The sequence below is a fragment of the Choloepus didactylus genome, chromosome 21, assembly GCF_015220235.1.
Source record: "Choloepus didactylus isolate mChoDid1 chromosome 21, mChoDid1.pri, whole genome shotgun sequence".
Classification (NCBI taxonomy): Eukaryota; Metazoa; Chordata; class Mammalia; order Pilosa; family Megalonychidae; genus Choloepus; species Choloepus didactylus.
The window spans coordinates 37,602,537-37,628,540 of NC_051327.1; the positions used below are offsets into that span (position 1 = coordinate 37,602,537).

The 26,004-nt window shown below is 41.2% G+C and overlaps 2 protein-coding genes across 7 annotated transcripts in view; both read right to left on the reverse strand.

Moving 5' to 3' along the window:
- The window catches only part of TXNDC11 (thioredoxin domain containing 11), a 103,388-nt gene extending 90,483 nt beyond the window's left edge, over positions 1-12,905 (reverse strand). The window contains exons 1-2 of one of the 3 annotated variants that reach the window (XM_037813577.1): positions 12,582-12,905; positions 821-955 (exon numbers count right to left, since the gene is read on the reverse strand). In XM_037813577.1, coding sequence (XP_037669505.1) covers positions 821-955; positions 12,582-12,827 — 381 coding nt within the window. In that variant the 5' untranslated portion in view covers positions 12,828-12,905. Of the gene's footprint in view, positions 1-820; positions 1,038-12,581 lie in introns of those variants that run through there. The other 2 variants (XM_037813576.1, XM_037813580.1) reach the window with 2 other exon arrangements.
- A 3,655-nt stretch (positions 12,906-16,560) lies between these two features.
- ZC3H7A (zinc finger CCCH-type containing 7A) overlaps positions 16,561-26,004 on the reverse strand; it is a 36,041-nt gene continuing 26,597 nt past the window's right edge. For 2 of the 4 annotated variants that reach the window (XM_037814145.1, XM_037814146.1), the window contains exons 20-23: positions 23,985-24,093; positions 20,034-20,167; positions 18,316-18,479; positions 17,283-17,472 (exon numbers count right to left, since the gene is read on the reverse strand). In XM_037814145.1, coding sequence (XP_037670073.1) covers positions 17,283-17,472; positions 18,316-18,479; positions 20,034-20,167; positions 23,985-24,093 — 597 coding nt within the window. Of the gene's footprint in view, positions 17,473-18,315; positions 18,480-20,033; positions 20,168-23,984; positions 24,094-26,004 lie in introns of those variants that run through there. The other 2 variants (XM_037814147.1, XM_037814148.1) reach the window with 2 other exon arrangements.

Consider the following 26,004-nt stretch of genomic DNA (forward strand, 5'->3'; position numbering starts at 1 on the left):
GCTGTTCCACAGCTTGGCAAATCAAATCACTGGGTGGAATGCCCCCATGGCATCTAAGACACCAACAGAACACAGTCTGCATCTGTACCTATTCCACTCACAGGGCTCGACACAGAGCATTTACGCACTGAGAAACCTATGGCTTAACTATAAATTACTTTCCCCTTTTACACCTTTATATTAGAATTAGGGCATTAAATTATTTTGAAATTATATATGTAGGGAAGTTTTACCATCTATGAATTCCTTTTGAGGATGGTAAAGGAGGCATCAGAAAAATACTTGTTTTATGAAGGACAATCAGGGTCCACGGGTTGAAAACAACTGCCAGAAGAGACGACTCAACTGCCTATATAGCTCTCTTATCTAGCACAAAGGTGGTATTCATTAAATATTTGTTGAATATAGTTCTGGTCCATGTATTAAAAAGGTGAGCCTTTTCATAGTGTTATCACATCATGTATACATTTCCTCTATATAAAATTTCTAACTAGTAAATATCAAATGGATTTCAAGAACTAGGATTTTTAGTTTTCCCAACCCTCCCCCCTCAAGCACTGAAACCAAATAGCATGGCACCCTGGGGGTGGGCACCAGCCTGCATCACAAGGCGCAGAATCTGCTCCCACTCCTGCCCCTAACCAACTATGACCATCATAATCAGAAACCCTTCTTGCTTCTTTACAGAAAGTTACAATTTACAAAGGTGCTCCTGGGCCACACCTGGGCAAAATCAGCCAGTTGGACTAAGTGTTTGTTTGGTGACATGCACACTGAGAACTGAAAGCCATGTGATTTGTAGGGTGAATGTCAGCATTACCTGGTCTGAAAGCCGACTCGCTGCTTGCTCAATTTCTGCCCTGGCAGCAATAGACTGTCCACACCACGGGGCATAGAAGAAGAGCAGCACCACCTCTGAATCCCGGCGAATGTGCTCTGCGTAATCTAGCTGCCCCTGGAAGAGGTCAAGGACCGGAGACCTTGAGGAGAAAAAGCTGACAGGAGGCTTTGCTGGTATTATCACATCTTTTGCTCGACTAAAAAAGAGAATAAACAAACATGATCATTTAGTCTACTTCTAACAACAGCTTTATGTAGAAGAAGAATGGAGTGTAAAAGAAAAGTCTCCTTTTGAATAACGAAAGGAGTCCCAAAAACTTTGTCCTGGAGTAAAAAAGTAATATTCTGTACTTAGGCTGAGAGAAGACATGAATCATGTGTTGAAAATTATTTTTTAGCCTTCTGTCTCCCCAGGTGTGTAGGTGGAAAGGCGGTGGAGAGCAGAGGAGAAGGGCTTCTTTGAATAATTCCCATCCCCAAAGACCCCATCCTCATCTCCATGCAGCCTTGCTCTCCATATTGATCTTGAGGGCTGCAGAGCCACTGCAGGGCCCATTCAGAATTAAGGGGAGGCAATTTAAAAATGGGCAAAGGACCTAAATAGACATTTTTCCAAAGAAGATACACAAATGGCCAATAAAGACATGAAGAGAAGCCTGACATCATTAGTCAATAGAGAAATACTAATCAAAACCCACAATGAGATACTACCTCATATCTACAAGAATGTTTACTTCTTAAAAAAAAAAAAAAAAAGTGACGGAGAGGATGTGGAGAAATTGTAACCCTCATACTTGTTAGTGAGAATGTGAAATGTCCACTGCTGTGGAAAACAATCTGGCAGTTCTTCAATGTTAAATACAGATTTACCGCAAGATCCAGCAACTCCACTTCTAAGGATATACCGGAAAGATTTGAAAGCAGAGACTCAAACAGATAGTTGCACACTGATGTTCATAGAGGTATTATTCACAATTGTCAAGATGTGGAAGCAACCCAACTGTCCATCAACAGATAAATGGATAAACAAAATATAGACAATACATGCAATGGAATGTTACTCAGCCTTAAAAAGGGTGAGTTCCAGTTCATGCTACAACACGGATGAAACTTGAAGACATCAGGCTGAGTAAAATAAGACAGAAACAAAAGGACAAATATTGTATGATCTCATTTATTTGAAATAATTAGAATATGCAAATTTATAAAGTCAGAAACTAGAATATAGGTTACCAGGCATGGGGTGGTGGTGGGGAGTGGGGTCAGTTAAAGCTTAACTGGTCCACAGTGTCTGTTCAGGGGGATGGAAAAGTTCTGGTAATGAATGATGGTGACAGTAGCACAAAATTGTGAAAGTAACAAACACCACTGAACTGTATAATTGAAAGTGCATAAAATGGGAAATTTTAGGTTGTATATATGTGACCAAAATAAAAATTTTTTAAAAACCCACAGAATTGCTGAACACAAAGAGCGAACCCTAATGTAAACTATGGATTACAGTTAAGACCATAATTATAATAAGATTGTTTCATCAGTTTTAACAAAGGTACCACACTAGTGCAAAATGTTCATAGGGAAATCTTTGTGTATGTCTGAGGTGGGAAGTTGTACATGGGAACTCTGTACTTTCTGCATGATTTTTCTATAAATCTATAACTGCTCTAATTTTTTTTTTTAATGTAAGAAAAAGTTCAGAAAAATTGTCCTAATGGCCACCTGATAGCTAACCTCGTACATTCCCTTAAATTAAAAAAAGAAGAATTAAGGGGAGGGAGCATACATAGCCACCACTAATAAGAGTTCTATAAAATGTTTACTATCAGCTCAACTTTGAGAAAACATTAAGTTTATTAGCTGGAGTTGGCTTGTTCTTATCCAGGGCAGTCAAAATTAATAATTAAATAATAATATCAATTTCTGCAGGTAGATATCATAACCCAAAGGTTAATCAAGATGAGTAACAAAGCAACAGCCTATTTATCTGGAAAACTGGCTTCCTGAATACTTGAGGTGTCCCGAAGGGAGAGGTCAGGAGCAAAAACAAGGATGTTGGAGAAGCAGTCTGAAGTCACAGAGCTGCCACGAACTTTCCCCATCAAGACAAAAAGGCCTTGGCTTAAGTTGCATTTCTCCAATTTAAAGGTGCCTGGTAAACACTTTGAGCTTTCCACATATCTGCACTAACGAAGGATAAAACCAAGCCTGTACACATTCAAGGTGGTCAGTCAGTTATTAATCAGTCTGCTAAACAAGAATCAATATTTTTCAGAAAAAGAAAACAGGATCCAGAATCTTTAGAGATTTTAACCTCTCAAAGTCCATTAATCTAATCTAAATTCACTAAAGATCTAAAGAAACAGGAAAATGTGATGCATAATAAAGAAAAAACATAGTCAACAGAAACTGAATGCAATAACCCAGAACTGGGCTTAGCAGATAAAGACCTTAAAGTAACTATTGTGCAAACATTCAAAGAATTAAAAAAAAAAAAAAAAAAAAAAGGTCCTAATGAGTGAACACACAGGAGACCTCAGCAGGTAAATGATAACTATCAAAATGAAAACTTCACTGGATGGGCTTAGTAGTAGACCAGAGAAGGCAGAAGAGTTAGTTAATTTGAAAACATAATAGAAATGATCAAATCGGAAGAACAGAGAGAAAAAATGGAACAAAAATTAACAGAGCCTCAGGAAGCTGGGGGGCAACATTTAAAAAGTTGAACATAGGTATAATTGGAGTCCCAGAAGAGTAAGATTTCAGCAGAAAAAATGTTTCAAGAAATAATGGCTGAAAGCTTCCCAAACATGATGAAATGAAGCTCAGTAAACCCAAGGAGTATAAATACAAAATGCAGCACACTCAGACACATCATGGTCAAACTGCCTAAAATAAAAGATGAAAAAAACTCTTAATGCATCCACAGAAAAAAAGATGTCTTCTGATACAGAGAATCAAAGGTAAGAATAATTACTAACTTCTCATCAGAATAAAAGGGGCCAAGACAATGGGATGTCATCTTTAAAATCCTGAAAGATCAAACTGGCAACGTAGAATTCTAGATCCAACAAAAATATCCTTCAAAACCAAGAATCAAAGTGATTTCCAGTTAAATAAAGGCTAACAGAATTTGTTGCCCACAAGCATGCATTACAAGAAATGCTAAAATATGATCTTCTGGACAAAGGGAAATGACACCAGGTGGAAAAAGAGAGATACAGTAAAGAATAAAAAGCACCAAAAACAGTAAATAAGTGGGTAAACATAAGACTGCTTTCTTTTTTTCTCATAAGTTACTTAAAAGATAACTGATTATTTAAAGCAAAAATAACAATGTAAAACTAGAAGTAAAAGATACAATAACAATAGCACAAAGGAAAAGAGGGGTGGGTAAATGATATTATATTGTTGCAACGTTATTACATTTTTTTGAAGTAGGAAAGTGAAATGTCAGGTGCAGAGAAAGGGGAAGGCAAAAGTAGGAAACACAGCTATCAGGTATGAAGTATAAAGAGGTAGAATATTTATTCTAAATATACGTTGGTAAGTGTGCATATTGTTAGCCATAGAACAACCACTAAATAATAATAAATTATTATTATAGCAGTTTAGAAACCAACAGAGGTAATAGAAAATCGAACTCTAAAAACATTCCATTAACCCAAAAGAAGGCCAGAAAGCACCAAGGGAAGAACAAAAACCAGAAGGGACAAATGAAAACAAATAGCAAGAAGGTATACTTACACCCAACCATGTCAATAATTACATTAAATATAAAAGGACTATTAACACCCCAATTAAGGGGAAGAGATTGCCAGATAGGATAAAGATTCAATTCTAAGTTAAGAGACACATTCTAAATAAAAAGACATAGACAGGAGAAAAGTACAAGGATGCGAAAAGATAAACCATCTAAACAGTAAGCAGAAGAAGGCTGGCATTACTCATCAGGTGAATGGATAAATAAATTGGGGTTATACCCTTATAATTAAATGCTATTCAGGAAAAAAAAAAAAAAAACTCGTGGTACATTGTATAACTTGGATGAGTTTCAAAAGTTATGCTGAATGAAAGAAGCCAGACACTAAAAAGAAGTACATATTATATGACTGAATTTATATGAAATTCTAAAATAGGAAAACTAATCTACAGTGAAATAAATCAGACTGGTGATTATCTGGAGCAGGGAAAATGACTACAAAGGAGCACCGAGGGAATTTTCTGAGGAGATGCAAATGTTCCATATCTTAATTGAGGCGGTGGTTACATTTGTCAAAAGTCATTGACCTGTACACATAAAATACGTGAATTTTATTAAATGTAAATTATACTTCAATGAAACTGATTAGACAAAAGGCTTGGCTAGTGCATCACCTCCTCAGTGAGGGCTTCTCTGAGGACTCTAGCTAAAGCAAGTTGCCCTCATTTTCCCTCTCAGCTCCCCATTGGCTGCTTTCACAGCCCTCATCACAATCTGTAACTTACTCATTTATTATCTGTCTACTCTACCAGACCATTACCTCCATTAGGGTAAGGACTCTTCTGTTCTATATTTTTCACTGTTTAGCAGTTTTTGGTACTCTGCAGTTCAATAATTTGTTAAATAAACAAACCTACACTACTTACCTAACCTGAACATATGTGAAAGCAAATTAAATATAAGTCAATGCAGACGTATTACTGAGAACAGACTGAAAGAATCAAAATTAGTGTCAAAGGGCACATATGCTTTACTAGCGATGATTCTAAGGGCCACCTGATCACATTCTAGCTTTATATGTGTTAAATGAACTTGATAATCTGGTTTCTTGGAAAACAGCAAAGTAGCAGGAAGGAGGAGCATAAAGGAAGGTACTGCCAACTCTGAGATATGCAACAGGCAGAACCAAAAAAGAAAACACATAAAAACACCCAAGATCTAAGCTACTCCTAAAGCCTTGGTCATTTCTGGGGGGAAAGAGTCCCACACTCTCCTGTGCATCCCCCAAAAAATGTTAACTTCCTGAATTAAGAAGACAGTTTTATATATATTATTTCCCTATTTTAACCAAAAAGTATCAGCATAATTAAGCAGTGGTGTTAAAAGAAGCAAATCCCTGATGGATTCATTCAAACTGACATTTTAACCCTGCAACCCAGGAGCTTTCAGTCCATGTAGAATATCTTCATAACCCAAAAACTTTGTTCACTCACACAACAGTCCAGGCCTAAAATAAGTGACTACCCTTTTCAGCATATGTTGCTTAGCCCAGTTCAAATTAAATAGTACAAAAGATTGACTTGGGGTTTAGTCATAATTAAAAATTGTGGACTTGGGTCAAAAATGCTTATTGAGCAAATATCATTTTGAGTCAGCACTGAACCACAGGCTTTCAGGCTATAACAGTGAACATGGTATCATTTCTTAAAGATTACTTTTTAGGAGAGAAAGATAGGCAAACAACCAAATGCATAAACAACAAAAATTAAAAAGACACAAAATGAGTGGTGGAGAAGTTAAACAAGATGATGTGCGTTAGTTAGGGTCAGGGTGGTATCAATTAAGCTAAGAACTGAATGACAAGAAGAGCTACTCAAAGAGGTGGGGAAGGCCCTACCTGGGTGGAAAAGCAACATATTTTTTAAGAGTTACAAAAATTCTGCTCTTTGGTGGTATGATTTTTCTACTACTCAAATTGCACATTAAATGTCAAAGACATTAGCAAAACACACACAGAATAATCGACTTAGTATTTTGCTCTGCATGTTCAAAGGAGCTGCAAAAGTAAGGGAGCCAGATAAAATACCAGACCCATCAAAATCCAAACATTAGTCAGGAACAAAGGAACACATGCCTCTGCTCTATCAGAAACATTCACAAGTTCCACTTAACCCTTAAATTTGCTTAACATTTTTGAGGAACTATACCCAGATCAAAGGTTTCCTGCAGCTTTGAAGTCTAAGTCTCAGAAACAAAAAATTCAAGAGTTGGTGGTGAAAAGAAAAAGGTTTGTTAAACCCCCAATTTTTATATGAAATTCATATCTTACACCTCAATCCAAACAGGAGCCAAGGTAGCCTATTACTAGATGTAATAAAGCAAAACAAATAAATATACACACATATATATACATAAAAAATTTTTCCCTCCAAGTTAGAGTAAAAGGAAAGTGAATAAGATGAAATCATAGAAATTAAATGAATTAAAATACAGGTAGGATAGAAATTAAATGCACAAGAAATGCAAAATTTTTAATTATGGCTAAACCCCAAATCAATCTTTTGTACTATTTAATTTGAACTGGGCTAAGCAACATATGCTGAAGATGGTAGTCACTTATTTTAGGCCTAGAGCTATTAATAAAGTATTTTAAAAAGAAAAACAAAAATGTCAGAATACAACTCTCCTTCCAAGGATCTGTCCTCATTAAAGCAAAAATCTTAAAACGTAAAATAGGGAGGGTGAAGCCATCAACATGGCAACATAAGACATCCCCTGAAAAAATCTCCCCAGAGATTCAGCAAATAAAAGGACAAATCCCTCTTGCATAGAACTCTGGAGGATGGCAGAGACTGGAGAAAGACTCCACAAACCCTGAATCAGAGAAAAAGGAAGATATCAGGTAGGAGACTTCCATCCTAGACCCGCTGGTCCACTCCCTCTGCCTCACTCCATCCCACATAGCTGGGGTGTTGCTAAGAGGCAGCCATCCAGATCCTTCCCACCTTCACTGGGTAGAGCAGCAATAAAACCTCACGTATATCGAGGCACAGGACCCAAGTCCACAGAGACCCAGGTGGAACACAAGCTGCTGAGAAGGGCTCCCAAGTGGGAAGAAAAAAAAAGAAAAAGGAGAGAGAGACCGTGGTAAAACTGTGGCTGGAAAGTGCTGTACTCACTCAACCTACTTTCTGTTGACTGGAACACCTAAATGCAAAATATACTTTGGTGAAATGACCCACCTTTCTGGATTTACCCCATCTGGCTCCCCTGGGTGGGATACCCTAATGTCAAAGAACCAGAGGCAGAAAAGCCTCACAGAGAAGGAAAAAAGAAAAAAAAAAAAAAAAAAAAAAGAGGTGGATGGGAGTGGGTTAACCTGAATTGCTGTAAGACAGGAGGGTCCCAGAACTGAAAAGAGTAAGGAAAATGGGGAACTGAGTGAGGGAGAGAATTTGAACAAATCATAGGAGCTGGAGAGACAATTCTGCACAAAAACAAACAGAATAGATCAAGATTCCTAGAAAAGAAATAAAGGAAAGGACGTTTTCTCTTGGAGGTGAAACAATTTGCTACACACAAAAAGTGCAAGCCTAAAAAGTATACCATATATACAGGGCAAGAATCAGATAAAGTAGAGCTGAGAAAATCTGAAAAGTTAAACACTGACTATTCTAAAGGTAAGTTGAACCAAGCACCAAAGAGGAGCCTTAACACAAAACCAATCAACAATAAAACCCTAGACAAAACAATTGCCACAGTATGCAAAGCCCAACCAACAGTATTCCTGAAAACCCTAAAGAATGCCCTGGGCTCTATCTAAGAATCTGTAAATATTTTACTCTTTAAGTTTATTTTTTCAGAAACTTGAGGCTTCTAGATTGTTCCTACACCAGATATGTCATGAAACAGAGGTACCAGTCTCTCCAAGAACATATAACAGTTTCATTCCTCTACGCTGTAAGGTCAACACCCCCTTTCCAGCACAAAAAAGGTTAAAATGGTTATTACCCAGATATCCCTGAAGATTGAGAGAATGATTAAACAAGAGGGAGGAGGTGTAACTGAGAAATTAGGATTTAACAAATGATTATGACTACTGACTCATTATATAGATATTTCTTTTTAGTTTCTAGTGTAACAGAATAAGCTAGAAGGAAATATGGAAATTGTTGAGATGTAATCCAGTAGCCCTGATTTTGATAATGATTGTATAGCTGTACAGCAAAAAAAAAAATGTCAGTTGCCCATATTTGTATGGATCTACTTCTGGATGTTTTATTCTGTTCCACTGATCTATAGAACTATTTCTGACAATACAATACTGTCTTAGTTAATCTACCTTTATTTTAAGTCTTAAAATTGGGTAAAGTACAATTAAGGGGGTGGATAAGGGGTACGGGATGTTTGGGTTTTCTTTTTTCTTTTTCTGGAGTAATGCAAATGTTCTAAAATTGATCATGGTGATGAACGCACAATTATGTGATGACACTATGAACCACTGATCGAGTACTTTGGATGGATTGTATGGTGTATGAATATATCTCAATAAAGTTTTCATTTAAAAAAAGTTAATGGATTAAACTGCCCAATCAAAAGACACAGAAGGGCAAAAGAGATGAAAAACCATGACTCAACTATATGTTGCTTACAAAAGACTCACCTTAGAACCAAAGACACAAATTGGTTGAAAGTGAAAGACTGGAAAAAGATATTCCATGCAAACAGTAACCAAAAAAGAGCTGGGGTAGCAATACTAATATCAGACAAAATAATCTTTGAGTCAAAAGCTGGTATATGAGACAAAAAAGGTCACTATATATTTATAAAAGGAGTGATCCACCATAAAGAAATAACCATCATAATTACTTATGCACCTAACCAGGATGCCCCAAAATACAAGGGGCAAACACTGGTGAAACAGACACCTCTACAATAACAGTAGATAAATAGTAGATAGTTCATCAATAAATAGAACATCAAGAAAGAAATTCAATAAAAAACAGAGAACTTGAAGAATATGATAAATGAACATACACAGACATACACAGAACACTGCACCCCCAAAACAGCAATATATCTATTCTTCTAAAGTACACATGGATCATTCTCAAGGATACAACAATGTTGGGTCACAAAACAAATCTCATAAATTTTAAAAGACTGAAATTATACAAAGCATCTTCTCTGAAGATAATGGAATGAAGTTGGAAATCAGTATCGGGGGAGAACTGGAAAATCCACAAATACACAGAAGTTAAATAACACTCTCTTAAACAATCAGTGGGTCAAAGAAGAAACTGCAAAGGAAATCAATAAATACCTCAAATGAAAATGAGAACACAAGATATCAAATCTTATGAGACGCAGTGAAAGCAGCGCCGAGAGGGAAATTTATAGCCCTATTATTGTGAATGTAATTAACAGCACTGAATTACATAGATGAATGTGGTTAAAAGCAGAAACTTTGGGTAGTATATGTTACTAGAACAAAAATAAAAATAAAGCATAGGGCCATATAATACAATGAACCCTACTACAGATGATGGACTATAGTTACAGTACAAGAATGTTCTTTCATGAATTATAACAGGTATATAACACTAAAACAAGGTGTTAAGAATAAACTGATATATGGACTATATGTACTATAGTAACCTATGAACAAGAGTTAACAGTACTTATTTTAATAATTTTTCATCAATTTAACAAAGGTAACTACTGTTACAAAAAAATCAGTACAATTACAAAAAGTGCTATCATGAATGTAACAAATATTCCACACCAATACAAGGTGTTGGTGGTGAAGTGGTGTATTGGAATCCTGTATTTTATGCATGATTGGTCTGTTAACACACAACTTCTCTAATAAAACAAAACAACAACAAAAAAATAGCCAAAGAAATGACAAAGCAGACATAGCTACTGAATATGTACTAATGTGTAAGATCTACAGGGAAAATCCTGAAACCGTCTTTTCTGGCTTTAAGAAAAAAAAATGTAAAATAGGAAAATGGGTACAGAAAGGTTACAGTCAGTTATGCAGTGAGAAAATAGTATCATGACACCATTCAATCCAAGAAGACTCTAAAGAAATTAATTTGAGTTGATCAGAAGACTGAAATCTGCCAGTGGAAATGAGCTGACAAGCAAGCAGCCAGTCCCTGGCTCATTCTCCTCCCCTGAAGCAGCTAAGGGTCTTACTCTGCCAGCTCTAGGAACTGGATTCTCAGTCTCTTCTTCCTGAAATTTCAAAGGACTTTCATATCTATTAAGCCATGTTCTCTCAAGGCAAACATTAAGCATTATTTCTGTATATGGCCAACCCAATGACGATTAAGCACCACCCCCACCCAACCCCACCTTGGAGTGGGAAAACCTCTCTTCAAATTTGAACCCAAATGCCACTTTGCAACATTCTACCTTAACTTTGTATATTTTCCTGTTTGGAGATGTGATAAAGAACATGGTCAAGAGTCCAGATCCTGACAGTAAAGGATTCAATTTCAGCTCAGCCATTTACTGGCTAGGTGTGATGTGGAGCAAGTTTTGAGACTTGCCCATGGCTCAACTCCCTCATCTGTAAACTGAAAATTACCAGTATATCCAGAGTTCACTGGGGATTGTGAGGCTTAAATGAGATGCATTCCAGGGTCTTGATATGTGTTAAATGAATAAATGCATTTGCCTAAAGCAATTCTCAAGCAGGCCGATTTTGCTGCCCAGAGGATGTTGGGCAATGTCTGGAGACATTTTTTTACCGTCACAGCTTGAGGGTAGGGGCACTACTTGACTTCTAATGGGAGGAGGCCAGGAATGTCGCTGAACATCCTACAATACACAGGACAGCCCCACACCCACCCTGTCCACCCCAAAAAGAAATATCTAGTCTAAATTATCAACAGTTGAGAAACCCTGCTCATTTTACAGTACCTGGCATACAGTAAATGTTTAGTGAAAGTTGTCATAATTTGTTCTCTTTCCACCAAAATCCCCAGTCCTTTGATATGAGGGGCCACATATTGTGCTTAATAGACTCAACAAAAATATTTCAAATTGAAATCTTCCTCTTGGCCAATAGGCCAGTCAGTGGCAACATGGATTTTTAAACTGGAGTCCTAGGAGATCCACTGTGGATTTGGGAGGCCAAAAGCACTACTGAAATGTAAACCAGTTTTTTATTGTGTGTACCTTTCCCAAAAGTTTCCATTTTTCCTACTCACTATGCTCCAGCCTACACAGGCCTTCTTTCCAATTCTTGGAAAATACCAAGTTTGTCCAGCCTCTGGCCTTTGCACCTGCTGTTCCCTCTAACTCCGACACTCTTCCCCGACTTTCCAAGGCTGTCCCTTCCTCTCCTTCTTGCGTAAGCTTCAAGTGTCACTTCCTTAGGAGAGCCCTGCCCCACCCCCATTGCTTCTATTCCCTGCGTTGCACTTGCAGAAGCCCTTTAAAAGTATTGTTTTTACTTGTTTGCTGTCTGTCCCACCCAGTGTCTTCACTGCTCACCTGGATTAGTACTGGGCACAAAGCAGGTGCTGATAAGCAAATGTTGGATCAATGAGCGTATGAATTCTACAAGGGCTCTGGGACCCTAAAACGGTAGTTAACCACTACACCGGAGGCATAAGGGACATACGAGGGAGCTAAGGATTCTCCAACCTGCACGGAAGTGACAGGTGCAGGCCAAGAAACCCCACCAGCTGAAGAGCTGCTCAGAAACCTGGCCCATTCCCTCGGTAATAAAATGGGATAAGGGGGCCTAGGCAGCACCCCGAAACCTCGCCATGTGGCTGGCTGGCCGACCCGGGAGGGCGCGGAGTGGGGAGCCATGGCCACAGGCTGGGAGGAGGATGTCAAGCCAGTCGCTCCAGGCAAGGTCAGGTCCGACCTCCCCGGGCATGGGTCACTACGACACCCCCTCACCCCCGCAGGTCAGGGCTGCCACCGGTCCCGACCCTGCGGGCCCCGAGCCGGCCACGCGCCGCCGGCGGGGCGGAGGGGGCGCCGGGCGGGGACCCGGGAGTCCGGGTCGCCTCACCTGCAGGTGAACTTGAAGGCGAGGAGCAGCGCGCAGCCGAGAGCCACGGCCCCGCAGAGCAGCTCGGGCCGCCGGAGCGCCATGAGGGAGGCGCCGCAGAGGCCGCGGCGGAGCCGGCCGGCTGAGGAGGCTCCGGCCGGGGCCGGGCTGGGGGAGCCGGAGCCCGCGGGGCCGCCGCCGCCGCCACCCTCGTCCTCGGCGTCGTCGCTGCTGCTGCTGCTGCCGCCGCCGCCGCGGTCTCCGCATTCCGACATTACATGCTCCCCGTCGCCGGCTTTATACCGCCGCCGCCTCCCTCTGGAAGGCACGGCCCGGTCCGTTGCTTCCCAATCCTGCAGCTCCCCGAGCCCGCTAACCCGGACCCTCCACGTCAGCCCGGCCCCCGCCGTGACCGCCCCCACGCGGGCGACTCCGCCCCGCCCCGCCCCGGCCACGGAGTCTGCGCGGACGTCGCCACCGCCCGGAACCGGCAGCCCCGCCCTCCCAGCGCGCCACGGAGTCTGCGCGGATACCACCTCGTGCCAGCCGCGGGCCGCCCTGTCAGCGCCCCACAGGCCCCGCCCCCATACGCAGAGTCTGCGCGGAGGCTGACACGTCGCGCCGGGCGCAGGAGGCTACGTCCACGCCCGCGCCGCACCATGCTGGTGCGTCCGGCAGCTTCCAGGCTGTGGTCTGCCGGGTCCCGCTTGAGGGTCCCGCTGCTGCAAGGAGTCCCCGCTTGACCCACTGGGCTTTACGAGCCGGGATGATAACAGCAAGGTTGGCTGTTTGACCTCTAGCGGGTGCTCACTCGCCTGCCCGAGATCACGTGGGGGCCGTTTATTGTCGCCGCTTTAGGGAAGGAAAACACCTGCAGAGGCGAAAAGTGCCCGAGGACCCGGGAGTGAGGCTAGAGGGAAGTTGCTCAGCCTCTGTTCGTCGGTTTGCACATCTGGAAAACGGGGTGGTAACCATCTCGCACAGGATTGTTTTGAGGATTACAGTACTTGCGGAGCGCCAGGGCCATTGTAAGTGCTCAGTTAATCCGTCCTGTCGCCTCCGGAGGTCGATGAGGGAGGGTATCCAGGCGCCACCTCCCTGCACCACGGCCCACCGAAGAGGGTCTGTGCCTCCTGTGCTCCTTTTATAGATGGCATAACCGGGGCTGGGAGAAGTTTTCTGCCTGAGGTCACCTAGCTAGTAGACGCAAATGCGGGGCTCTTGGGCGACCCGCTGCGCTGTGCGCCTCGGTACTTTTTTATGTGAACAAGTCAAGGTCATCACCCGCTGCTCAGAAGTTAAAGGCGTTTAGAACGCAGGGTTTTTTGAGGGCCAGGCTATATATGCGGCCGTCCTGCAAAATGTTGTGCCAGGGGATGCTCAATAGTATGTCTTGTTATACCATGATCGAATTGTTGGGGGTTGGGAATGTTGTTCCCAGATACGAATCCTTTCTTAGAGCCAGAAAGAAATAATGCTCATTAGTTTTAAAGTTTCCAAGTGTTTCCTTACAAAACAGGATGTACCTAATGCGGCCCAGGAACCAGGTAACAAAGGAGTGAAGCCCAGGCCCCGAACCCAGGGACTCTGAGCAACTCTGTATTTCTTGGAGACCTTGTCTCAAGACCTCAGAATTGACTTGCCAGAAATTGGCGTTCATCACTCGCAACAAATACTCACGGGAAGCCTGTATTCTAATTTTCCAAGGCCAACTAAAGTGTCTGAAACCTGCATTAACTAGTTGCCCAGGGAACATGTTCTTCACTTTTCCCACAGTCCATGCAGGTCTGTGGAACTAAGTTGAAACAAACGCGGAGGATCGTCTGCAAACAGTCCTCCCTTGGCAAGCAGCCCTGGGAAGGGGAAGTGGTGGAGGGGCATTCAGCTTGGGGTACTAGCCTTCCTGGCCAGGGTGTTTCAGTCAGAGTGGACAGACTGCACAGGGAGGGGGACCCACAACCTCCCTCATGCTCCCTCAGGCTGATGGGGCGTCTCACTTCAGCTAACAGTGAGTGGGGAAACAAAACTGGTACACACACGTTCCTAGCAGGACTATTCATAATAGCCTAACAGTGGAAACAAGCCAAATGTCCATCGACAGATGACCGGTAAACAAAATGTGGTATATTCATATAGTGGCATATTATTCAGCCATAAAAAAGGAATTAATTTCTGATACATACTATGATGTGGATGAGCCTTGAAAACATTGTAAGTGAAAGAAGCCAGAAGGCGGCTGCATAACGTATGACTCAATTTATATGAAATGTCCAGAATAAGTAAATCCAGAAAGACAGTAGGTTAGTAGTTGTCAGGGGCTGGGGGGAAGAGGAAATAGGGAATGACTGCTTAAGGGGTATGGGGTTTCCTTCTGGGGTGATGGCAATGTTCTGGAATTAGATAGTGGAGATGGTTGTATACCACTGTGAATATAAGGAAAAAGCACTAAATTGTATCCCTTAAAATGGTGAAGTTTTGTGTTCTGTGAATTATATTAATTTTTAAAATGTTAAAAAACAAAACATAACCCCCCTGTGGTACTAACATTTCTGAATAGACATGCCAATTATTTCTGTTACCTCTACTATTAATTGGGATTGGAGTTTTGCTCTTTGATGCCTTTTTTCCTGTTTTCCCCCCTCCCAGTACCACCTCCCATGTCTCAGTTGTGAGTGTGATCTCACCATGGAACCCTAACACCAGAACCCAGGCTGTGGCAGGCCACGTTCTCAGCTGCAAACCAGGGCAAGAAACTCTGGCTGATTTAGGCAGGAATGGAATTTACTGAAAGGATGGTGTAGAGAACAGAAATTGCTGAGGAGCCTGGGAGCCAAAGCACAGAAAATGTAGGGGGACTTTGGGGAAAAAAAAAAAAAAAATTTCATCCTGATCTCGCACAGGATCTCAAACTTTACATTTCTAGCCTAGATTCCAAAGATTAAAAGAACCAACTCTTTAGTCTTTAAACTGAAATAGGGTGCCTGAGACAGCTTTTGGGCAACTACTATTCTCCCTAGAAAAAGGAGTCTGGGAGAAAGTACAAAGAAAAATATAATGAAGGCCATCAGACTAGGGAGACCCAATAATAATAAAATTAACATTCTGTCCTACAGAAAATGTCACCCTACTAACAAATTATTTATTTGGCAAATGAGATGCATTTATAATGTGCCTGTCAAATAAAATTGGTCCCAACTGCCTTCCCACATTTGGAGGGAAACTAGAGCTTCTTCTAATATCTACGAGGAGTCAAAGACACTTATGTGTCACTCTGCAGCCTCTGGGTCTGCTAAATGCTCTATTCCTCCCTCATCTCACTTCCTGCAGCTGTGCTTTCCTTTCCACCCCCAGTGGACTCACAGGCAGAACAAAGACTTCTCTGTGTTCTCCACAAGAGCCACTCGTTCGAGGTGGTCATGAGTTAGTGACTTTGCTTGAGGGTTTAAGGGTCAGCATGTAACAGCAAGAAGAGTCCCTGTCCTTAAAGGGACACCATTAGCCAGTCCCTGCCCACCCCAACAAGAACTCTGTGCTAGTAATCTGATGAGGGAGCCTCCCTCCCGACCACCCAAACCATGACTCACTGGACCCCAGCCTCTAAAGGCCAGTTAGGGTCTCAGGGAGGGTATCTCAGCCAACCTGTCCTGACCACACCGTGGTGGTCTCTCTCAACAACCGACACAGCCCCAACTAACAGCTGTCCCTGGAATCCCACCACCCAAGTCTTAGCTACCATTTTTCTTCCTGCTAATCATTCACTTTCATGAATCATAAAAGACCCCCTGGGAGAGTTACCAAATCAATCCTTAAGAGAAGCCCCTTATCAACTCCAGTCCAGAGGAGGTGAGGAGGGCATGTCAGCCAAGAAGGAAAGGGAAAGGTGCTTTCATGAAGCTGAAGTTGCATTCATGAAAAAACAACTATTGTGATTTTAGTACCCAGTTTCAACAAAAAAATATTTTGTGTGGGGAAAGCTCCACACCAAAAAGTGCAAGACATCTCTATATAAACTCTTTATTACAGGCAATATTGGTCCAGTACACTACACAATACCAACAGTACAAGTTTAATCTTTCAAAATCATCATTTAAACAGCAAAAGACCAAGAAATAATTTGAGTCAACTGATTTTTTTTTCAAAAAATGCTCAATGCACATTATTCTCAGTTCCCTTATTATAGTGAAACATACAAATACAGAAAAATACCCCATTTAACATATACTAGTGTTAAATGGTTATTTGGCTTAAAATCGGAGTTAAGAAAATCCTTTTTAGCAACCTACGTACAGATAAGTAGCAAACTTTATTATAGTAAACAAATTCGTTCTGCTAAAACATTAAAGAATTTCATCCATCATGCATTCTGATCCCACTACAAGTGCTTATTCTCTTATCTTCATGGTTTGTATCTGAAGGACCAACTCAGGGAGTCATCCCAGACATAACCTTGCCCTCTTCTCCAACACACTTCATCCAAAAGTCTGTTCAACAGATGGCAACCGGGCAGCGGTCACTTTGCCATTTGATGCCAATGGCTCCGTGAGAGCGTGGCCAGACCTGTTAAACAGCCTGTTTTCCTACCTACTGTGGGTTGCTGCTCAGGAGGAACGATAGATGCCAAGACAAGCAGAAAATCTGCAGCTCCTCTGCTACGTGCCTTGGAATAGTTTCAATTTTTCTGGTCAATGCTCTGATTAGATAACATACATAAAAGCCAGCATATTAGTTTAGATCTTTAAACAAAAAACTATATTTTCCAAAGTCATTATCATTTGGGGCAATTAAGTGATCTTTTCTTGCTTTGTTGAGCTTCATCTTTAGGGCATCTCTTCTTTCTTCCCACTCATGAAGTTCAGCATTGCCATGTGCATACTTACAGCTGCTTCCTTCTGTGCAGGTACCGGTCATATACCTGTGAGGGAAAGTCAGCTGGGTTAAGTGTCCACAGTTGTTTAGGAAAATCACATTATGTTTCTTAAAATTTTTTGCTTCCTTAGCTTTATGATTGCATAAAATTTTAGATAGGAACCTTAAACCCAGAAAAAAGAATATTTTGTATAGCCTTGATGCCTACAATAGAGAAAGTAGTGCTTTATACTATGTTAAGTTGATGAAAACCACATGATGAAAAATACTGATTGATGGGAGAAAAAAAGACTATAATCCTGATGCAGTGGAAAGAAATCATAAATAGGATTAAGTAAAAAATGTCGTCCATAGTTTTTGGATCCCATGAATGTAAATACAGAAATTAACAGTGATTTAACAAAATGAGGAACAATTCAAAATTGTCTCATTTTCCCTTGAAAGTTTTTCTAAATAAACAAAGGAGTGATATCGTTATGCTAACACTGTCCTAAGTAACACTGATCTAAGTAAGTTCCAGACTTGACACTTGAAATATAACTTAAAGGCAGTTTAAAACTGATTCACATCTACTTCAAGCAAAAATTGTGGTGAAGGGTTAGAAATTGGAGCTGCAGTCATTTGGGCAAATTTGAATAAATATACTTCAATTATCTTAAGATATTTTTTAGTGTCAGAAGACTAATCTTTCATATAACCAGAGAAAAGTGAAGAAATGTTCAACAAGCAACTTTTAAAAACTCTGAGCCATAATGTAAGTTATCTTTCAGGGTTTGTCAGGGTATGGCCACAATTCTAGAAGCCTTTATCATTTCTCTACTGACGTAATATCCTTGAGAGTCATACAAGATCAACCATTTTCACTGGAAATTTTTTAAAACCTACATACCTATCACAAATACTGAAATACCCTGTCGGAAAGCGGTGCTGCCAGCAGTACTGATCGTCTTCTGTGTGGAAAACCTTCTCTTTGTGCTTTTCTGAGGAGATGTGGCCTTGCCACTGCTTCTCACTATTACAGTTCTTCCCACACATCCAGCAGTGAAAGTCCACCTGGGGGCATGAAGGGCATGTCCATCAGTGCGTGCTGTCATGTACCCCTTGATGGCTTACCCACTGTTCAGGTCACCAGGTGCACCAGGCACAACCCAACCGAAGACCCAGGCTCTATTCTCAGGGAGCCAGGCAAGAACATAAGACTCAAGTCTAAAACAGGGCAAGGAAAGGATCACACCTTGGGAGGCATGCCAGACCCAGGAAGCAGGGAGGGGGGTGGGAGTGGGGACAGACTTTGCCAGGTGTCCAGGAAGGTAACAGCAAGGAGGCAAGAGGAGGGAGTTGGTGTGCAAACAAGGATATTTGTCACGAGGAAGATGCCGGGTTCCAATAAGGATTCTGGGGAGAATTAACACCATGAGGAAAAGCAGAGAGGATGGGAAGACCAGGGCATGCCAACCCCAGGGGACAAGCAGCGACTGCACTCAAGGCATGGAAACTGAGCCCCTCCTGTGGGCCAGGCCTTGTGCCAAGAGCTAGGGAAGTAAAGATGCTGGTAAGATGCTCCCCCTGGGAGGAAAGATCTACGCAGAAGGAACTTCATTAAGATGGGATATAAGTGCCTATTAGATGCATGTTTCAAGTGCTTAAGTACCAAGAATCTGAAACTTAAGACCCCAGGTGAGTCACAAGGCAGCAGGTGAATCGGTACCGAGCCCTGAGAAGACACAGGGCAAGACCAGGCCACGGACATGCCAGGCAGGTGGGCAGTGGACCTGGATCCACAGGAATCAATACAGAGAAGTGTCAAAAAACAGAACAAGAAACAAGTAGCAGAATTACACGTTTGGATAAATTTTAAAAAGCATGCCAGGCAGAACTCGAGCTTATTCAAGAAGAAATCTATGTGTCGTGAGATATGTAAACATGGCCTGGAAAAATACACACTGGATCTGATTCCCTCTGGGAAGGGGAACAAATGGGGTTTCAACTTTATCTGTAACATTTTATTTATTTTACAGAAGGCAAAACAGCAAACTGTTAACTTGGGTTAGCTTGGGGTGATGAGTTCAAGATATTCATTGCATTATCCTCTTTACTTTTTTGAATGTTTTAAAAGAAAAAACCCAAACCATAAAAGACTACAGGTCAGTGTCTCCACAGTGGGGCTGTGGAGGCAAAAGGCAAACTGCAGATGGGTAAGGAGGGAACAAGGATGGAGCCGGGAGACAGAGGGGACAGCCCCCATTTCCTGTGCACGTTCTATGGCCTGGCATCGGTAAGTGCTGTACACTCACTACACTTCACTTAACTGTCCCCACAACCCCAATCAGCAAGGTTAAGTAATCTGCCTTAGGTCACAGGCTTGGAAGGAGAGGAATCAGACTGGGACTCGTAATTCTCTGGGGCCAAGGTCAGAATCAGGATCAAGGAAAGGGTTTTTTAGAATGAGGGAGACTTGAGCTAATGGCAGGAGCCACTGGAGAGAGAGTGAAGATACCAGAAGGGCAGGCTCTAAGCGATGGGGCTAGCTCGTGGAGAGGTGGGAAAAGAGAGGCTCCATCAAGGGCTCAGAAGCAAAGGTGAGGGGAAGTAATAAACAGCACTCACAGTAACCTCGGCATAATCTGTTGGCATGTGGATTTGTTTTCCATTTTCCTTATTTGACTGACTGGCCACATCATCACTTTTTCCATTTTTTTGACTCTTTAGCCAGAGTTCATAAAACTGCTCCATGTCTTGTACTAAGGAAAAATAAATTATTTCAGCAGAAACAACTAAATGCCATTTCAATACACACAACACCATGCAGACTTTTTGTATTCGCATACATTTTTAAAGGAAAAGTGAACATGAAAAGATGTTCACCATTATTAGCTATTAGGGAAATGCAAGTCAAAACCACAATCACAGATCACCTCACATCCACTACAAGGGCTGTTATTCTTCAGAAACATAAACAAGTGTTGATGAGGATGTGGAGAAATTGTAACCCTCCTACTTGTTAGTGGGAATGTAAAATGGTGTCACGGCTGTAGAAAACAGTAGGGTAGCTCCTCAAAAAGTTAAACATAGAACTACCATATGATCCGGCAATTCCACTCCTAGATATATACCAAAAAGAACTGAAAGCAAGGACTCAAATAGTTGAACACTGATGTTCACAATGGCATTATTCACAAATGCCAAAAGGTGGAAGCAACCCAAGTGTCCATCAACTGATGAATGGATAAACAAAATACGGTCCATACATACACTGGAATATTACTCAGCCTTAAAAAGGAATGAAGTTCTGGTGCATGCCACAATATGGATGAACCCTGAAGTCTGTTAGGCTGAATGAAAGAAGTCACACGCAAAAGGACAGATATTGTATGATTTCACTCGCAAATTCACCGAGTCAGAAAGTAGGGTACAAATTAGTAGGGGCAAGGACAAGGGGAATGGGGAATTACTGCCCAGTGGGTGCAGGGTTTCCGTTTGGGGTGATGGAAAAATTGGGGTAATGAATGGTGATGAGGGTAGCACAATATTGTTAATGTGATTGATCCCAAGCTTGGGAGTGGTTGAGATGGGAAACTTTATGTTTTACATATGTTTCCACAATTTAAAAAAAAGAAGACTAATAAGAATGACAATTAAATGCAAAACATGATCCTGAACCTATCTAATAGAGAAGAAAATAAAGACATTTTTTGGGACACTTGAAAAAAGAAGGAAATATAGACTATATGCTTTATATCAAGCAAATAATATGTTAAATTTCTTAAACTTGATAAGTGTACCTAATGAATATCTTTGCTGTTAAGATATATACGTGAAAGTATTAAGTGGCAAAGAAGCATGATGTATACAACCTGTTGTATGTTTAAAAATTGCATAGATAGTTGACAGATAGATGAAAGAGAGGAGAGGGAAGGAAGGAAGAAGGAAGAAAGAAAAAAGACAGAAAACAATATAACAAGTGTGGCAAAATGTTAAAAGCTGTTAAATCTGGGTACCTGGGAAGGGATGTATATTGCAGTTCTTTATACTGGTTTTGTATTATTTTTGCAAATGTCCAGTACCTTTGAAATTATTTCAAAAGTACAAGCTAAAGAGGAAAGAAAAGTGTGAGAGCTGAAAGGAGACTGATCATATTAGCCCATGTTCGAGCAGCAGGTAAATTCTCATGCTTGAGAACCAAATTCAGGACTGTTAGGCTGAAAACATTTGTTTTCCAGATTAACTCCTCCCTTCACTTGCAACACACTTTGGGGTTTTTAAAACCTCAGAAACCAACATAAAGGGATTGCAAAAAAAAAAAAAAAAAAAAAAAAAAAACAACCACCTCGCTGCTGCTTCATGTTGCCCATGTATACATGAAATGCTCAGTCTTCTCTGCCATAACCACGAGGTGGCTTCTCAGGCCCGGGGGCTTGGAGCTGATGTGCTCCTCACTGTTGCTGAGGAAGATGAAACATACACTACTCTGGGACCCAGACTCTGACCCTGATGGGAATCCATCAAGCAAGCCACGGTCGCAGGGGTGGACTGACTTGCAGGGGTGCAATTTTATAACCACATGACTGTGACCAGGTCCTGGGCAGTGGCTACCCATTGCTTCCTGTGGTGAGAACAAGTGTATTCTGCATTACTACCAAGTGCTAAAACCAGGACGTCTCAGCCTTGGCACCACAGGCACTTGGGGCCAGAACATTCTTTGCTCTGGGGGTCTGTCCTACATATGGTGGGATATTTACAAGCATCCCTGGCCTCTACCATTCACTGCCAGGAGCACTCCCCTGGCCCAAGTCAGGACAATCAAAATGTCCCCAGGGGCCAAGGGGGTATAAAACCATCTTCAGTTGAGAACCACTGTGCTAAAAAATCTAGTAATGAGATCTGGTCAAAACTTGGCTTTGTTGCCTGCCCAAGTGGTTCCAACAATGTATCATCAGGCAAAGATTAGAGATGAACTAGAAATTCCTCTTCCTGTAGACCAGTGGTGGCAGGAATCACTGTAGGAGCAGTGAAACGCAAGGATATCTCCAGTAAGGCCCAACACTGTGTTCTCACTCCAAGCAAGACAGCCAGGAAGGAGTCCCTTCCATGCAGGAGTCACTGAATTTATATGTGATTGAAACGTGGCAAGTGACAGCCCTAAATCTAACTGGTTCTTGCGATCCAGAGACAGCTGATCATAGGCAGTCAGTAAATTTCCATCAGTTTACTTAAGATTAAAAATCAATCATCCCTTGAAGAAATCTTGAGGGCACTACATTGAGTGAAATAAGTCAGACACATAAGGACAAATATTGCATGGTCTCACTGATATGAACTAATTATAATACGTAAACTTACAGACATGAAATATAAGTTACCAGGATGTAGAACGAGGCTAAAGAATGGGGAGCAGTTGCTTATTATGAGCGAAATGTTCAACTAGGTTGAACCAAAGTGTTCGGAAGTGGACAGAGATGATGGTATCATGTTATTGTGAGAATAAATAACAGTGCTGAAAGGTGTGTGAAGGTGGTGGAAAGGGGAAGCTCAGAGTCACGTATGTCACCAGAAGGAAAGTTGGAGGTTAAAAGATGGGAATGTATAAAACAGTGAATCTCGTGGTGGACAATGTCCGTGATTAACTGTACAAATATTAGAAACCTCTTTCATGAACTACAACAAATGTATGACACTGTAACTAGAAGCTAGTAATAGAGGGGTATATAGGGAAAAGAACATACCTACTGTAAACTGTACCTACAGTTAACAGTATCTTAACATTCTTTCATCAACAGTAACAAATGTACTATAAATATTATGAGTCAAAAATTGAGGGGGGTGGTTAGGGGTAGGAGAGGAACTGAGTTTTCTTTTTTGTCTTTATTTCTTTTCTGGAGTAATGAAAATGCTCTAAAAATTGGAAAAAAAATTAATTGTGATGGATGCACAGCTGTATGATGGTACCATAGACAACTGATTGTGTACTTTGGATCTCTGGATAATTGTATGGTATGTGAACAATCTCAATAAAATTAAAAAAAAAAAAATTTCAATCATCCTTGTAGTAATACACTTTATGTCAAAAGTGAAAAGCTGTCTGAGGCTCCTCCCAGGCTCCCACAATAAATTTGAAATCTGACCAAGATAAACATTCTCCCTTGGATCTTTGCGTCTACAAGCAAGGTCTCTTTGAAGATACCCCAAATTCTAACCTGATTATTGAGGGGGTGACTATTCATAAGCGGTATAAACAGCCACTGAAGAACTGAACCTCCCCAGTGCCTTTTTCAGGAACACATCTGTTACATCAAAGGAGCAGACCTGTATGTATGTTCATATCAAAATCTGGCCAAACCAAACACAAATCAGATGCCAGATCCTACTCCACTGAAGCTATGGCCACATGTTCCAGCAAGTGTGCCCATCTCACAGCTGCTGATGAAGCGGTGCCACTGTACAGAGCACAAACAGCTTTCCGTGTTCACGGTAAGCTGCCATATTTATAGAGAGAAAACAGACTTTCAGGCAGGCTAGATTTCATGGATGTCAAGAACGCAGGTTAAAACATCAACTTACTTCCATTTTCCTTCATATAAGTCCATACTTCTCGTTCCTCAGGACTATGAGCGAAGGAACAGTTTCCAACATACTGACATTTTTTCCCAGAAGCAATATGATTGCACAGCTGTAGATATCAAAAAAAGGATATTTTAAAACGTGCCCTTATTAAAACTGCCTAGCTTTCACATGTAGGCAAAATAAACATTATTATCCATGCTACTGCTTAGTAATGTAAGTTTAACATAAGTTTAATGCAATTCTACTCAAATTGACTATAAGCCCAAAACAGACACATTATTAAGCTTTCTATCTCAAAATTTTCAAAAGTAAGCTATGTATGGAATTAGAGTACGGAATATTTTCTTACAAGAAAATGTCTATAAATGTGCTAATTCAGCGTAACAGCTTTTAACACAGCAGAACACTTTATCTTTGCAATGAAAACCACTGGCACCCTAATCTGACTGCTCCAGTCTGTTCTGCAGAACACTTGTGTGCCTTCACGCCAGCTCTTGAGAAGCAGTGAAGACACTGCAGGCTACTCCAGAGGTTACTAAACAGTGTCCGAAAAATCTCGGAAATTTAATTTACCTATAACTAATAATGGCAGCTAACCTCGGCCATAATTCACTAGGTATACGTTAACTGAAACAATTACTAACCAAGCCATCAAGTTACATCGCTTTCAAATAATACTCCTTCCTGTTATTTGTATTTTTATCTACAAAGTAAATACAGAGATACTGGCAGGAAAATACGGTGATAGGGATCAGCTGAACACAGGCTTCTCTACAAATCACAACCATGAAGAAGCAAGAAAACCCCTGTCACCTTCAAAGCTCAATTCTCAAATATCATCAGTGTCTTTATGCAGCATAAATTCTAGGACAACTATTTGTTAGTTCATTTTCGTTTATTTGTGCTTCAACGAGAGCTGGCCCTGTAGGTCACTCAACTTACGTAAAATTAAATGCTTTGCACTGTTTCTGCTAAAACCTAAAAGGAGTCTTACCCCTGTTTTAGTGCACATTTCCTCCCTCAGAGCAACGCCAGTAACCCCTACCCTTAAAATCTGCATCAAGCCAGGAGTCAATAAAACTTTCTTGCCCCAGGCAAGCCCCAGGAAGCACTTGGTCAGATATTACCAGGGAAACATTCACCAACGTCTTTCAAACCTTAATGATGAGAAGCGAGAAGAGAAGAGAAGGGAGAGGGCCAGGTGCTGTGCAAGGTTTTTATATAACGCCATCGCACGCCATCTTCCCTATGACGTAACTGTCCCCATTTACAGATGAGCAAACTGAGGCAGAATAACTCCACCAGTGCCCTCCTGGTGGACTCTGAAGCCCATTCTCTTTCCACCTCACCACACCTCTACTCATACACACTCAGAGAATTATTTCTTCTTTTAAAAAAAGATCCCTTAACAATAGCCATTAGAGTAAAAAAAAAAAAAAAAAAAAAGAGGAAACAACCTACTTTAATACTGCACAGTATAGACCATGTTTGAGATGAAAGACTAATCAGTAGACCTGGGCAGCTGCCTCATGAACTAGAATTGTTCTCGGTCCTGCTTTTAACAAATTCTTTGACACTCCAATTATCTCCATTATCTTTTAAAGCACAAGCGATCCCTCATTCCAATAAAGCTTTTCTTTCCCCCTTCTATAATACTTCCCACCCATGAATGAAACCACCCAAATCGATGACTCTAAAACCACTGTGGGTAAAACACAAACACATCACCACCTTGCAAAGACTGAAGTTATAATCTGTATAAGTTTTATAATACTACAAGTTACTCTGGTGACAGAAAATTAATCTACTCCCTCAACTCTTTCTGGCAATTTGGAGAGGGAGGGCTCATTTATGAGGGAACTCGGCAATCCATCTGCACTGCTTTGCTGGGCTAAAGGTTTTCTCCATCTTTCCTCCATCAGGGCAGCAAGTTTAGTACCCACAGATGCTCCAAGTGTCCCCATCCGTGCACTTGCATAGTGAAATACCTCTAGACCCTCTCCAGACCCTCTCTCAT